At 41.4% G+C, this 14,938-nt stretch overlaps 1 protein-coding gene across 7 annotated transcripts in view; it reads left to right on the top strand.

Annotated features, from left to right (window-relative positions):
- PLCB1 (phospholipase C beta 1) overlaps positions 1-14,938 on the top strand; it is a 777,970-nt gene that overhangs the window by 214,979 nt on the left and 548,053 nt on the right. For all 7 annotated transcript variants that reach the window (XM_014595092.3, XM_059720212.1, XM_059720209.1 and 4 more), the window contains one exon: positions 5,951-6,019. In XM_014595092.3, the coding sequence (XP_014450578.3) occupies positions 5,951-6,019 (69 nt within the window). The remainder of the gene's footprint in view (positions 1-5,950; positions 6,020-14,938) is intronic.

Here is a 14,938-nt window from a genome sequence, read left to right as displayed (position 1 = left end):
TTTGGACTTGTGGAGTTAGTGGTGTTGAAATACCTATATGCATGTTGATAAATGTATTATAGTTTTGCTAAGGACCTTGTTAGACCTTACACTTTTTGTTGCTCAAATGTTGATAGGTGTTAGTTCTAGCTTGAGTTTGGAGTAGTCACACGTTAAGACTAAAAATCTTCTCCGACTCTTCCTGACCTGCATAGCTGTGACTTGCCACTAGACAGTTGGGGAGTGGGGGCCTGGCTAGGAGCCACTAGTGTGAGTTGCCACTATAGAGTTAGTGAGTCAAGACAGGCTTCTATTCATGCTCTAGGTGGGGTTATGGGGATAGATGGGTTGGGGGTGGGAACATGAATCTGGGAGGTGGAGAGTTAAGGCAATGGGGGTGGGTAATGAAATGAGAAGTGGACAGGAAGTAGGGTGGGGGGTAGTTATTAAATGAAGTCAGCCACTAAAGGATAAAATAAAAAGAAGTGAAAAAAGAGTTTTAAAAGAAATAAAGAGGAAGTACATTAAAGAAGCTCTCATGTTTTAATAAATTAGGACTTGGAATTGGGATGTGGGGTTGCTGGTCCATCAGGGGCATCTTTTAGCTCAAGTTGGAGAAGATGGCCAAGTTGGAGGTCAAGGAAAAGTTTCTGCTTGCTAGCTGGTGTGTGCTCTGCTGGTTATTTACACAGGATTGCATCCTGGGTGGTGGGAAGGTTGCACCCCTGGGAGTGAGATGGAGAGTTGGCTTGGTGTCAGAACTGCTCCCTGGGCAGTAGAGTTCAGGAGGTGGAAAGTTTGTCCACACAGAATAGTGGGGTTCAGGGAGGGGACACTGCATACTGGGATGCTGGAGGACTGCAACTTGGGCACCTTCTCTGTGGGGAGTGGCCACACATTAATAGAACGAGCTCGGTAACATGGATGAGAGACAAACCTGTCCTGGAGTAGCCTAATTTTAACTTGCCTAAAGTGTACTGAAAATTAGTTTCAGGTGTTAATGTGTGGACAGTTCAAGGGTTAAGAGCTCCAGGAGCCACCTAAATTTAAAGTCTAATGAGGCCCTTTGATTGGTGGGGATTGCTTGTGAGATGAAAGTCTCATCACCTCAATGTGACCAAGAAAGTTCTGCTCAGGACCTTGTTACTCCTTACGCTGTAAGCTGCACTAATGTTGATGGGTGTTAGTGCCAGCTCGAGTTTGGAGCAGTCACACTTCAAGCCAGCAGAGGCCTAGAGGGTTGAAAGGCAAGAAATTAAAGTATGCTGATTTATTGCAGTTAAGGACACAGTGAGCCTTTATTTTCTAATAGAGGGTATCCGCATGGTTTCTTGTGGGTGGTATTTTTACTCTGTTCAGTTTCATTGTGTTTCTCCTCTATCTTAGTTTCTCCAAGTGTTTTTTGAGTGCCTTATCTCTGCCTCTCTTCTTGGTTTCTTTCTTCCCTTATCTTCCTTTTGTTAAATGTCCTCTGTTCTCCTTCTTTCCTTAATTATATCTAGACCTCCTCATCCCATCCTAACCCTCAGTCTCAGTGTGATAAACACTAATGCAACTCTGCCATATTTCATTATTTTAATTCCTGCCAATATTCAAGCATCCCAGATGCACTAAATCAAAGAAGAACTCCATGTTGTGTGCTTATTTTGTTTTATTTAAAGTCACACTTGCTACCAGCCATTTAATAGAGCATTGTAGTTGGCTGTTTCATTTCAGATGTTTTCCTTCATACCTCCAACATTGAGCCTGCCTTTGGTTTTGATGTATTCCAAATGGGACCTCAACGTAACCAGCACTGTGGTGTTTCACAAGAGTTTGAAAGAATAAATAACTTCCTTCATTTTTTCCCTCTTTAAATCCCTCTTTTGTTGTCAAAGAATAGCCTGGTGCCTGCACTAAGAATATGAGGCTGCATTTGGAGATACATTTACAGTAGTATGCAAATACAGCATGAAATAAATTATAGAAGAAATAAAAACATGTGAGAGACATTCTGGCACTAATCTGACATCCCTGGGGTCTGAGAAGAAATTCTGCTCAGAGATGGACTATAGATATGAAATGAATATAATAGAAATGTTACAGTAAGGCTGAGGGCCATATCCTTAGCAGGGGTACACAAACATTTGCTGCTTCAAAGATTTTAGAGCAGGATGAATTTGGCACAGTTGAGAGTCATGCCTCCCTTCCCAATCTGGGAACCAGTCATGTTGGGTTCTGGAGGGACAAAGCACACAGTACACATCACAGTTTTTGGGTATTATAAATGAAATCTGCTTCTCAATAGAGGTCCCATGTTAGACATCATATCAGGCAGGCTTCATGCAGGTGGTCTTCAGCATTGCCTTTACACTGAAGGTGGGTTCTGTGTTGGCTTTGGCTTTAAGAGGCTGGGGATGGTTAAGATGAGGAGCACTCCATCTAGACTTTGATCTGGTGAAGAACACATAGGAGCAGCAATTTATCATTGGGTGCTGCTGAAGAAGGGTTGGGTTTCACTCAGTGAAACCTAGGGGATAACTTCATCCCATTCACATCCCGTTTTGTTTCCATGATTCATTTGTTTATTCCTGCTTGGAAAATGCTGGGATTTCATGCATATGAGCTGAGTATCCCAGGGCTCTATGGCTTTCATTGGCCTTTCTGTACTCAGCAGAGCTTGGGTTACAGATCTTGTCCTGATCCAACCATTTATATTGACCTCAATTGGCATAGTATGTTGGGTGAAACAGGAGATGCAGCGTGGGGAAGTGGGACTTGGGAGGAGCATGGGTATGTCTGTGAGTGTTTTCAGCTGAGAACTGAACCTTTGATAGATAATATAGTCATTTTATTAAGAAACAGTTACTCATGGGTACTGAGAGGGGTAAGTGAACATGTATGTGCATGCACACACACACACACACACACACAGATCTGGGGTGGGAGGTGCAGTGCTATGGACATAGCCCCTTTCAGTCAACCATGCCTTATGAGCAGCTGCAGGGGCTTTTTTTTTTTATTTTTATTTTTTTTTAAGTCCTCAAAGCAAGTAAGAATCCCCCCCTCCCCCTGTGCTCAGCAGCAGCACCTCCCCCTCCTCCCTCACCCACAGTCACCTCTGGGGCAGGGGGTGGGGGAGTTCCAGAGTCACTGCTCCAGCAAGGCTCTGTGTGGAGCTGGGCTCATCTAGGGACAGCAGCACTAGCAGGTGGATCCCTCCTCCCTTCCTGGTCCTCTGGGCTAGGGACAGAAATTGCACAAAAACTGGTATACGTGGTTGGGAATCAGTTCAAATCTGTAACACCACAGAAGTTCAGTGCACTTTCAAAATATCTTAAACCAGTTTCAGCCAAACCTTGACCCGATGATCTACAGGGTCCCTTCCAGCCCTTAACAATCTATGAAATCTATGAGGATGGATGTAGTATCAGACTTAACTGATTTAGGTAAAATTGCTTTATTGAACTGCTGTCCCAGATCCCCTCACGATTCAAGTGAACTCACAGTTGCCCAGCATCCCAAGATACTTTGCACCTCCTCTGCAAACTTCCCCCTTGCATGGTGGGTGGGCTAGCCTTGCCCCAAATTGTCTGCTTCAGCTGAGCAGGGAGGCATTCTGTAGTGCCCACCATCTTCTGGCCTGAGCCACCACAGGCATGTGGCTGCATTTGCAGAACCAAAAGTAAATGTCTGTTCACTTGCTTAGACTAACCTGCGAAGATTGAATCAATTCAACCTTGGGCTTTCTAACTGTCCGTACTTAGCCCTGGGTTTTCCTGCTAGCCTGGAAGTAGACTTGTGGGAAGAGAACCTGGCTGCTGCTGTTCCTGTCTCTGACTGAGCATAACTCCTTGCAGAGCCTGGCTGGAGTGGGGAAAGAGTTGCTATGAAGCTGTCATCCCAGCCTGCCTCTGGATCAGTTGGGGACAGCAGTGGGTGGGAGAGGGAAGGAAAGGGAAGGGGATGTGCCACTGTGCACAGAGGGGAAGGGAGGGAGGAAGGAAGATTTTTATCTGCTTGAGGGACTTTAAAAATAGTCCCTGGTTGCTGCTCTTGTGGTGAAGTCTGCTTGCCCTGGTGATGGAGGAGGCTGGGAACTGGTGTGCAGCCCCTCTGCAGTTCAGGTCCCTGCTCCTGCACCCTCTTTTCCAAATCCTAGATCTGCTGGGTCACACCCCCCCAGCTATTTGGGAACAGAATAGGTAGTGTTCCCAGAATAGGAAGTGCTTTCAGGGTAGGATGGTAAGTGTTTGGGGGTTAGGATGAGGTTGGTGCAGGATTTGATTCATAAAAATGGGAAAGAAATCAGTATACAGAATAACCTATTACAAGGTCATTATGTCCCTGTAAAAAAATACCTGTGTTTTGTTTTGGGAATTTGATGTTTGCTTTTCAAAATACAGATCCTTTTCACTCCATTTAAATTTCAGAATCTTTGAGAATCAGTGGAGTAATTACTTGAATGCTGGAAATGCATTAAATTAGGCTGTATGGACTGTGGTCACATTCCTACTTCAACACTATAACTGTAATTGCCTATATTTAATATGTATTTGAACGTGAACTTGCTACTGTGGGCAGTTAGTCTGTATTATGATGCAAATGAGGAAGACAGTAGTAGGATGTGTTTTAACATGTTTAATCAATGCCATATCAAATTAAACCTGTTTTCCTTCATCTCACAAGATAATTTTTGTTGCCTCTGGGGAACAAATATGTGCCTGATGCCTGGGTCTGAGTGCGTGGGAAAGGTACATGAGCAGACATCTGGGCCTTTCAAACTGTACCATTGTTATTCCTTCCATACTAGCTCTCTACCTGTATACAGGCATTTCTTCCAAAAAACTTGTGCTATCTAAGGAATATGTTGCTATCTAAGGAACATCTAAGGGAAAGATGTTGACTCAAAGTTACAGATTTGTTTCCTGGTTACCCCCCGACTCCAGAGAGAGTAGAATACCTGAAGCTGGTGCAAGAGTACCCCTCTAGACACCAGTGCTGCTGGGCTGCCATGCTAGATGTGAGGAGAAGTACTGAGACTCGAGCCATTTGTACTGTGTGTGCCCACTCCTTCTACTCGCATTCACAGTACAGATTAGTAGCAGCCCCTTGGAGAGCAGTTCTCATTCTTCTCTGCTGAACATGGAATGGAAGGGAGTGGGGAGGCATCTGCCATGCCTTGTTCTTCTGAAAGGGGGCACCAGACAGGACAATCTGGTCCTAAATATGCAAACATATATTTTTGAAAGCTGAGTTGATATTAAAAACTAAAAACCAGAGAAAATCCAATGCAACATTTTCCTTTAAGCTATTTCCCTCTATAGAGGATAGTCTATTGTATGTTGGTTTTGTTCTCGTGGTTACAAAATACAGCGTGTTCTTGGGGGCTGGGAAGTGTCATGAACTATGAAAGGCTTGTCAAAAGTACATGAGCAGTAAGGAAAATAAGTCTCCATAAAATTGATGGAGCATGTTATCACCAAATGTATAACATCCCTCTTTTTCATGCATGCTTTTCAAAGCATTCTGTCTGTGATCAAGTATTGCAGAGGGCAGATTTTGTGTGAGGCAGAGTTCTCTTTTTCATACTGGAGTGAGGAACTAATTATTGAGGGGGAAGCTATACATAAATACCAGCAAATGGATGTTCTGCCTAAAAAAAAAAATCATGCGGTTCAGTAGGGGTACTTGGCAATCTAAAAAACAGGCTAAATAGTTTTGGATCATCATGGTTAGCAATCCAAAGATCAAAGAGTTAGAGAAATAACACACATCAGAGCAGACTCATGAGGAAGCAATCAGGCTATTTGACTAAGGCTCCAAAATTGTAATAAAGCACATTAAAAAGTAGGGTTTTTTATAAACTCTGCATCCTGCACCATGTTCACTGCAAGACTGTCTCTCTGTGGTAGCAATATTTTGTAACTTGCACATTTAAGTATATCTGTGACATGTGTAATGACAATATATTTTCCACTTTTCCACATAGGAGACAGAGCTGCTTGATACCAGCCTCGTCAAAGATGCCAGATGTGGAAAACATGCCAGAGCTCCCAAGGTAGGCTGTTTTGCTGTACACCTACCAGATGTCACATTGATAATTTTGATATGGCCTCATGGAAATGATAGGCAGGCATGAGACAATTTATCCAAGACAAAGAAAAATATTTGGATTTTCACTTTACCAAGTCTATGTAGACCTGTGGCATTTGGTCCTGTTCTGGTGAGAGTTGTATTTATGGTGGATAAAGAATAAAAAACTTGAAACCTGAGAGTTATTTCCAAAGATGCAAACAAAAGAATTAAAGATTTTCCTTCCCCTTAGGTTCAGCATTTATTTCTTTGTTGCATTTTGTACAGGATGGTCTCCTGCTTCAGTTATCCTGATTTGATGCCTGTTGAGGCCAGTAAGAGTCTTTTTTGAACTGATTTCAGTTCACATTTGTATTAGTCCCAGGAGACCCAGTTATGTTTGGAATTCCCTTTTATTGTCGTCTGAGAAAGTCAGTAATAGAAATACATTTTTTGTGTGCGCCTGTATTGTTATTTTTGGACAGAGAATTTAATATGAAAAGAAAATCTCTAGCGCACAGCTCTGGTAACTGGGCTGTGCCTTGGGGAAATCCAGAGGTTAAAGGAGGGAAGGAAATCTCTCCAGGGTTCTGAAAGTACAGCTGCACAGTTTCACAGCTGCGGCTGAAGCTTCGAGGCTGAAGTGGCCTCTTGAGATGCCATTCATACCGTAACCTCAGGGGAGGAAATGGATGGTGGATTGATATCGTCTCCATTTGTTTGCCGTCTTTCCTCCTACACTCCCTTCCCTTCCTTCTTACCTCCAACCTGCTGTGTTGCAGGACACTATCCCATGATTGGGCTTTCTGGCAATACATGTTAGCAGGTTCCATAGACCTGGAGCTATCTGAGGTATATCTCAAAAATACTCCATTTACATTTGGTTTTCAAAGCTTTCTGTGGAGTGCTGGCAGCATTTGAAATGCTGAATTACAAGTGGAATGCTACTGAATTGCTTTATGACATCCACATTAATATCAAATTAGTTCTCTATGATTAATGGCTTTACGATGAATAGCAATAAAACATTAACAATGGCTAGAACATTATTTTAAAGTGCCACCCGCTTTACAGAAGACATTCATGTTCTTCTACCAAAACATTTTTAGCTAAGATTTATCCACAGCTATTACCTTGGTGACTTTTATTTATTAGGTTACATAAAGGCTGTTTTTGTTATCGTGCAACATGACTGCAGTGGCATTAATTGAAGGGTATGAGAAAACCCTGGCTTCCAGGGTGGTGTAATGCACCACCTGAGTGAATCAGGTTGCCTTTTTGTCAACGAATGCATGGGAACAGAACAAAAATGGCACCTGGGTTGACTGGATGGAATGCTATTTAACACACGAAGCAAAATGCTTGCTGGGGGTCAACCATATCTATATTTATACACAGGCACATATTAGGGGCATTTTGGGCAAGTAGATACAGCCCTCATGTGAGCATATGCTTTGCTTATAGGGATTCCTCTGCCCGAGCCCCACAGGATAGTGTGAGTCTTTTGCAGCTGAAGGAAGGGTTGGCTCTTCAGCTCAAACTGCAACAGCTCCTGGTTTGGTCACTGGTAGTCACCCTGATGTGTCAGGCAAGATGATAGCTATCATAGAGAGATTATGGCTGCTGGGGTGTATCTACACAAGCAGTTACAGCACTTGAATAAACTAAAGAGCTTATCGTTCCAGAGTTAATTGCTCCTGCGCATGCCATTTGCATGTGTGCTCAGGAGCAATTAACTCTGGTGCAATGAGCTCCACAATTTATTCAGGCATAGCACATCCAGCTGGGTGGAGCAGCCCTGGCTGGCAGGGGGCCCCAGCAGTCAGCCTCCCAGCCCAGGGCTGTTCCCTTTGGCTCAGTGTGTTGTGGAGGAGCTGTCTGGAGCATGAGGAAGCTTCAGCGTAGGGCTAGCCAGCAGGAAGGCCCCGAACTGAATCACCCTTGTGCCCCAGCCAGCCGGGCAGTGTCTACATGTGTGCTGCTGCAGAGTAAATACAGGTACTTTCCTGCTGGGGAGTAAATTAGTTTACTCCAGCCTAGTAAAGGCACATGTGTAGAAGCTGAGTTGTTTAATGCGCAGCTAATTAGTCAACTTGCAGTAAACATCTCGTGTAGACATGCCCCTGGAGCTACCAAATGCAGAGGCATGTCTCAGCTGCTACACTTGTGAATAGGGTGTAGAATATCTTACCCATGCTTTCACTTCCTCTCTAGTCACTAGTGGCACCAGTCATAGTGAGGACAAGGACTGTGACTCCTGAAAGGAGTTTATATGGGGTGGAAAATCTCTTGCCCCTTGAAACCCACATGTAGGCTGTTCACAATCTGTTCATCCTAAAGTATTCTGGTATAAAGTATGATCCAGAGACTCACCTTGCATAAACTGTCAAAGCTTCATTACTGCTGCTTCACAACATTTGAGGATCTGGACTTCAAGAAATGTTAAACAATCTATGGACTGTGGACAGGTGGTTAGTTTGAAACCCCTGGTTTCCTCATGTGCTTTCTACTTCCTTGATGCCAGTTAACAGGGATTAATAAGTCCCCAAGTGTAATATTTCATAGGCTTGTAGGAAGGTAATTCATGATGAAACTCATCTGCTTCATTAGTCTCGCTACACCCTGGTGTTCTTTAGATCATAGCACAAGATCCATCTTTTGTAGATGAGAGGAATTGGCTGGGTAGTCTATCGCATGACTAGAAGTGATCATGTTGTCCTTGCATTCCTCTAGTTTATGACAACATTTGGTATTGAATTTGGTAACTCTTTGCTTTCTGCCAGTTTGAGGAAGCCATTTTGTTTCTAAGTGCATTAAAAATTATAAAGATCTGATGAACAGGCCTGTGTTTTCAGGGTCTGGTCCAAAACCCATATAAATTAATGGGTGTCTTTCCACAGTATCTAGTGGGCTTTGGATCAAGACATGCTTTTCTAATGTTCATTTTCATTTGATTATTTTGATTGAAATAGTAACAAACAAGATGGAAGGTGTTCTAACACATTATTAGCACTATGACAAAGTCCCTTCATCACTCTAGGAGGCAGTTTAGGTCACTTTTAGCCATAGGGAAAAATATTGAATTCCTTTACTCTTAGTCTTTTTGCTGATCTATCCCACTTGGACACATTGTTAGACATAAACAGACATCATGTTTTATCTTGTGGGGCAAGCATTTAAACTAAGCTAAACATTTACGTGCTGTGAAACGCTGCCAGAATGCAAGGAAGAGAGAGGAAGTATTATGAATGTGGAAGCTTAAACAGGACCACAGTGCGTGGTGTCTGTTGACACAACCCTTGGTAAGGTGTAGCAATACCCAAACACTCCCCTGTATACTCCCTTGTCAATGCTATAAGAATGACATTCTACCTCTCTGTACCTACAAGGGCTGCCTCAGTGTAGGATCGGTGTTGCTTCACAGTCCTTCATATTTTTTGTCCTCACAGCACTCCTGTGAGGCATAGAAGTACTCTTCCATTTTACGGGTGGTAAACTGAGGCACAGGGTAGCTTAAATGACTTGATGCACATTTCACATGAAGTCTTCTTCAGAACTAGGAATTGAAACTTGGTTTCTTGCATGCTAATGTGGTATCCTGCCCACCACCACATCCTTCTTATAGCTAGGGTCATGAAAACTACTGGTAGTAATAACTGACCCCATACTTACTTGCACTCCCATCCACTGCATCCTATTTCTGGCTCCCCTCTGCTGGTATCTCCTGTAATCAGTGGGGTTAAATTGCTGTTAAATTTGTTTACATGGGAGGACTGGTCAAAGTCGTCTTTGTTCATCTGTTTAGAATGGGTCAGTAGATTTATACTAATGCACACTGAATATCCCTAATAAATGAAACTCAAGGGTCTGCTAATATGGAAATGAGAACCACACTGACCCACTGAGATATCATTATATTTTGGCCCCATAGATCATGGCAATTCAATAATAAATCCCTGCCCCAGAGATATTACCTTGTAGGCAGAGAAAACAAAGAATCAGAACCATCTTACAGATGGGGGAACTGAGGCACAGATAGATCAAACGCTAGAATTGTAATGGTATAAAGACAGCATATATGAGGCAGAGAATCTTTCAGTGGGAGTGAGGTGCTTTTGAAAATCCCTAGGCTCTTTTGCATCTCAAGGCACCTACATAACTTTAAAATGTCAACCCCCACAGTGATACGTTGGAAGTCCCTGGGAATGCATCCCAAACTTCCTCTGTTCTAGCTAAGAGCTTTAAATACAAAATCATCTTTCCTGTCCTCCCAACTTGTTCAAGGATTTGTTCAGTTTCCTTACTCAGAAGTTGCAGGAGCATTTTCCATCCAAAATCTGATGTTTGTGCTAAATCTTGCAAATGGGGGAGAAGGGTAATTGTAAAAGAGGGCAAATATCAAGCGGCAGGAGCATTGAGGTGAATATGCAAATGAGAAGAGAAATGGAGCTAATGTTCTGGAGAAAACGAAGAGAGACCTTTATAATTGTGTATCAAGAGAAGTGTCTTCATTCCAAATATAATGAGAGCTATACAGGGCTGAGGGAATTATAAGATAATTATCATAACCTCTGCTTTTTAATAAGTTATTAGAATCATTTAAGAAAGAAGAAGAAGTAATTTTGAGAGCAGGAGATTAATAAGCAATTCATCTTTAAATCAGAAGGAAAAAACTGTTTATGTACAGATTCATTTGAGCAGTTTTGAAACATGTAGTCCTCAGAGCCTTATTCCATAGTCCTCCCTAAATCAGAACTCCCCCTGACGTCAAATAGATTAGGACTTCAGGACCTTTGGGGCCCTAAACTGTTTGGTTTAAAAATGCTGAATCAAATTTGTAAATTGATACTTGCAATGAAGGAACTTCTTTTGTAATATCCTCTTAGCCTTTCCTTTACCAGGCACTACTCCCTCCACTCCTATTTTGTTGTGCAAACTGGTCCAGGCTGCTTTTGTTTCTTTACCTTGGAATGCTCAGTGTGCATGAGAATAAAATATAATTAATTATATTACCGCTATCTAGAGATGGTATCTCCAGATAGAGATCTGTGTCTGTCTATATCTAGATCTGTACACGTGCCGTGAACATTAGTGTAGTAAAACACAACAAAGGCTCTAAACGTTTTAATGTTTCCATGTGACATATAGTTATGCCAATAATATAGAAGTTCTTAAATCTAGGAATGTCATTTAAAATGGTCTAAGGTATAAATACTGGTAAAATGATAAACCTTTAAAGATTTTTCATCTGCAGTATGCAAATGGGACTGTAAAATGCACACTTTTTAAAACCATTTTTAAATTCTTTAGACAATAACAACAGTTTCTATGGAAACTAAACTCTTTATATAACTGTATAACACTTTCAGTTTCAAGCTGAAATATCAGGATGAATTGGTAGGGATAAGGAAGAACCCCCATGCCAAATATTCACATTTACAACTTTTGATGCATTTGATGATTTTCCCCCCATGGATACCACCTATAAATCCTTGAACAGGGAGTTAATTACCATATTTTCTTGTACACAACACACTGCAGAATAAAATATGTACCTTGTTTTTGAAAGAAGAATGAAGAAAAAAGATCTTTCCTTGTAGTAAGTAATTGAATAGCAGCAACTAGGGAGCTGAGCCTGCTCGTTGTTCTGTTCCTTGTGTGCTGCTTTTTGGACAAAAATGTTCATGTTGTAATTGAGAAAATACAGTACTTTTAAGTGATACATGGTGGAGAAATTTCAAATATTAAATAATAAATAAAGATATCTGTTCTGAAAACTAAAATACATAGAGAGAGTACAGTTCTTAGTGTTTAAAAACATCTTCAGCAACACAAACACATTTTCAGATGTAATGTGGTATTGTTCTACTAGAAACAACAATTCTACCTTTCTAAATTTCTGACAGTTTTCAGCTCTCTCAATTTTATTCTGAGTCTTGCTGTATTAGATATCTTTTCCCCTAAAACCTATAGCTCCTGGAATCAGGTGATTTTTGGAGAGAATACTTGGTTTCAGGATTTCTTAAAGGACTTTTCTAGCTGTAGGGTCTTTGTAGAAGGGTCTGAACAGATGAACCCAAAAGGCTCAAAATCCAGAAGATGAATAAAGGAACACTTTAAATTTAATTAATTTACATATCTTGTGATTTTTTTTCAGGGTTCTGGCTAATGCTTTTTGAATGCTTGGGGTTAACAAGATCCCAGTTCTACTGCCTCAAATTCTCTACTGTGGTTTGTTTTGGGGCCAGTGAAATTGCTTTGTCACTTGTATAAAACTTAAAAATGAAAAGGTATCAGGCCTATTAGATACTAAGATTTTCTTTCAATCTCCCTTTGTTTTTTTTAACCTTTTCTGAATATGAAGTTAGGATATTGAAGATCTCCCTCAAATCCATTCAGAACAAGCATAAATAAGTAAATAACAGTTAACACATGGTTAATTTAACTTTTGGATAAAGCCCTAACTTCTGATATACATGACTCAAAGGGAATTACAAGAACCCATTTCAATAGTAAATATAACTGGGTCATTTGGCTTCCATATGAACCTTGTATTTATGGATTATTCCATGGTCAAGTTATATTGTTATCAGTAGAACAAAAAAGGCTTTTGTTGTTTTTATCACATTTGAAAGCTGAGTGGTTGTTCATTTCTTTATGATCAAGCCTGAACCAGGGCAATTATACCGTGCTTAATAGCCTTCCTGATAAAGCGGCATGTGGGAAATGGTGCATAGACTTTTTTTTTCTTCCACTCTATAAACCCCCTAGAAAAGTTAGCCACCTACTCTGCTTTCACTGGAGAGTGGATCAGTCCTTTGCTTTGCAGCACAGTGAGGTTTCTGTGGCTCTGCCTGTTTCAAATGTTGGCGTAGCTGCTATTTTTATCCCTGGATAAATGCATGTCATTTTTCCCTTCAACAACCTTGGCGTTAAATTAGGAACTCTTATGTAAATTACACCTAAGTAATGCTCTATTTCTGCCAACAATAAATAAAAACAGAATGTGCATACTGCTCACCTTCTTTTCACCGAGGCTCATTTGAATTCCCACTCTTTAAATACAACGGTGGCATCTATTCAAAGAACTGTTTGTTCTTTTTCTGCATAGCAGTTTGGTTTCACATTAACAATAATGAAAGCTATAGGCTTTTCTGCTTTTTGTTTGTTTGTTTGTTTTTTAGAACATAAGATGAGCCATCTTTAAAAAACAAAACAAAAACAACAACCCCAAAACCCAACAACAAACCAAAAACCCAAAAGCAAAATAAAGATGTCAAGGACTTCCCCTCCTCCCCGCTGCAGTAAGTCTGATATGCATAGTGCTGGGTATATTTATCTGAGACATTGATTTTTAAACACAAGCAAGGCAGATTTAGTGAAGACTTTGCTGTGAGCTGGGGTCATCTACTAAGATAGTTGTGTAGCACCTGCAAGTCACCTGGGAAAGTCACAGTCACAGAAGCGGGGTGGTGAAATAACTGGAGTGCAACAACTGCTAGCTGAGCTGGGTGGACAATGGGTGAGTGATTAAAAGAAGTTTGCCTAGAGGGAGCTTTCCTTGGGAGAAGATGACATAAAAACGCCCTGTACCTGTTAATTATTTGAGGCAAATTGTTTTCTAGTCACTCTGAGGTAGTGTGTGAATTTGAAGACAGCTGGTAACTTCCTAAATAAGGTCCCAAAAAAGGAAAGGCTAGGTTTAATTTGCCCAGGAAGGAGTCCATGTATTGGGAAGCTGATCTTACATATACTGGGCTAGAGGCCCTTTGATCTTCAGTAGGATTTGTGCTCCTGCTGCTCTTTGAGACTTGTAAATGTCTCTTCTCAGAGAGTTTCCACAGTGACACAAAGTGATGAATTCAGATTGAGTCCAGGCTTGCTTGAGCTTTTTCTCTTGTGGATCATTTCCTAGCCATTCAATATGTAAGACCAGCTGGAGTCACCATCTTGTGGCTGATTCTTTTGCTAGTGGTTTTTTATCCTTCTCATGTGCCTGTTTATGTAACCTATCATCCCTCACACTTGGGACTTTCCACTTCCTATGTGACTGTTGTCATGAGATGTTTGCTCAAACAGCTACCCTTCCCTCTTTCAGGTCTCTCCTCAAAGTACAATTCCTGCAGGATGTCCCTCCCTGTGGAACCTGCCTCTTGTTGAAGTGCTGTCATTTATTTAGAGAACAAAACACCTGCTCTGCTAGGGAGTTTTTTCATGTTATCTGCCTTTGTAAGTTGGCAGCTTTTTCGAAAAGACTTTTTCCAGAAAGTAAAATAAAAGCTTTCTCAGGGAACAGATCAATTCTGCTACCTAGTGTACAGGGCAAGGTGTCACTCAACTGCAAAGCAAAATCCCACTGTACTGAACCTTATGGATGCTACAGTGGAAGCAAAGCATAGCTTGCTGCACAAGTACACTCAGCTACAGGCAGGCTAGCCATCTAGTCAGTATTTTGTCACAGGTTGTCATCTTGAAAGCAGCGTGACCTTCAGTTAGCACAGTTACCTTTACACCTCCATCTGTAGCCTGCACTGACTCTTCAGCTGCCTTTTGGGTATAATTCAGGAGTTGACTTTAATCGTCAAAGCTCTTCTTTACCTGAGGACCTGGTCACCTTAGAGGACAGTTGATCCCTGGGTACCACCTGCAGTTGGCTACAGTTTCTTTGCTTGTAGTCCAAGCTCCCCAGAAGACCAGAGGCAAGGCATTTTCTGAGGCTAGCCATTGTCTTTCAAACTTCCTTTGCCTGCTAGAACCAGTATTTACTAACATTTACACCATTGAACAAAAAGCAATAGTTTGGGCAAGACTTTGTAGGTAGGTAATGATTGAGTTTTCATGCGTGAGCTGCAGTTGCATAGGGAGGGAGATGTTTGCACTGTCTGCTTTGGATAATTTCATGTGT

This window comes from Alligator mississippiensis, chromosome 1 (genome assembly GCF_030867095.1).
Source record: "Alligator mississippiensis isolate rAllMis1 chromosome 1, rAllMis1, whole genome shotgun sequence".
NCBI classification, from domain to species: Eukaryota; Metazoa; Chordata; order Crocodylia; family Alligatoridae; genus Alligator; species Alligator mississippiensis.
This window is presented reverse-complemented; position numbering and strand designations above follow the sequence as displayed.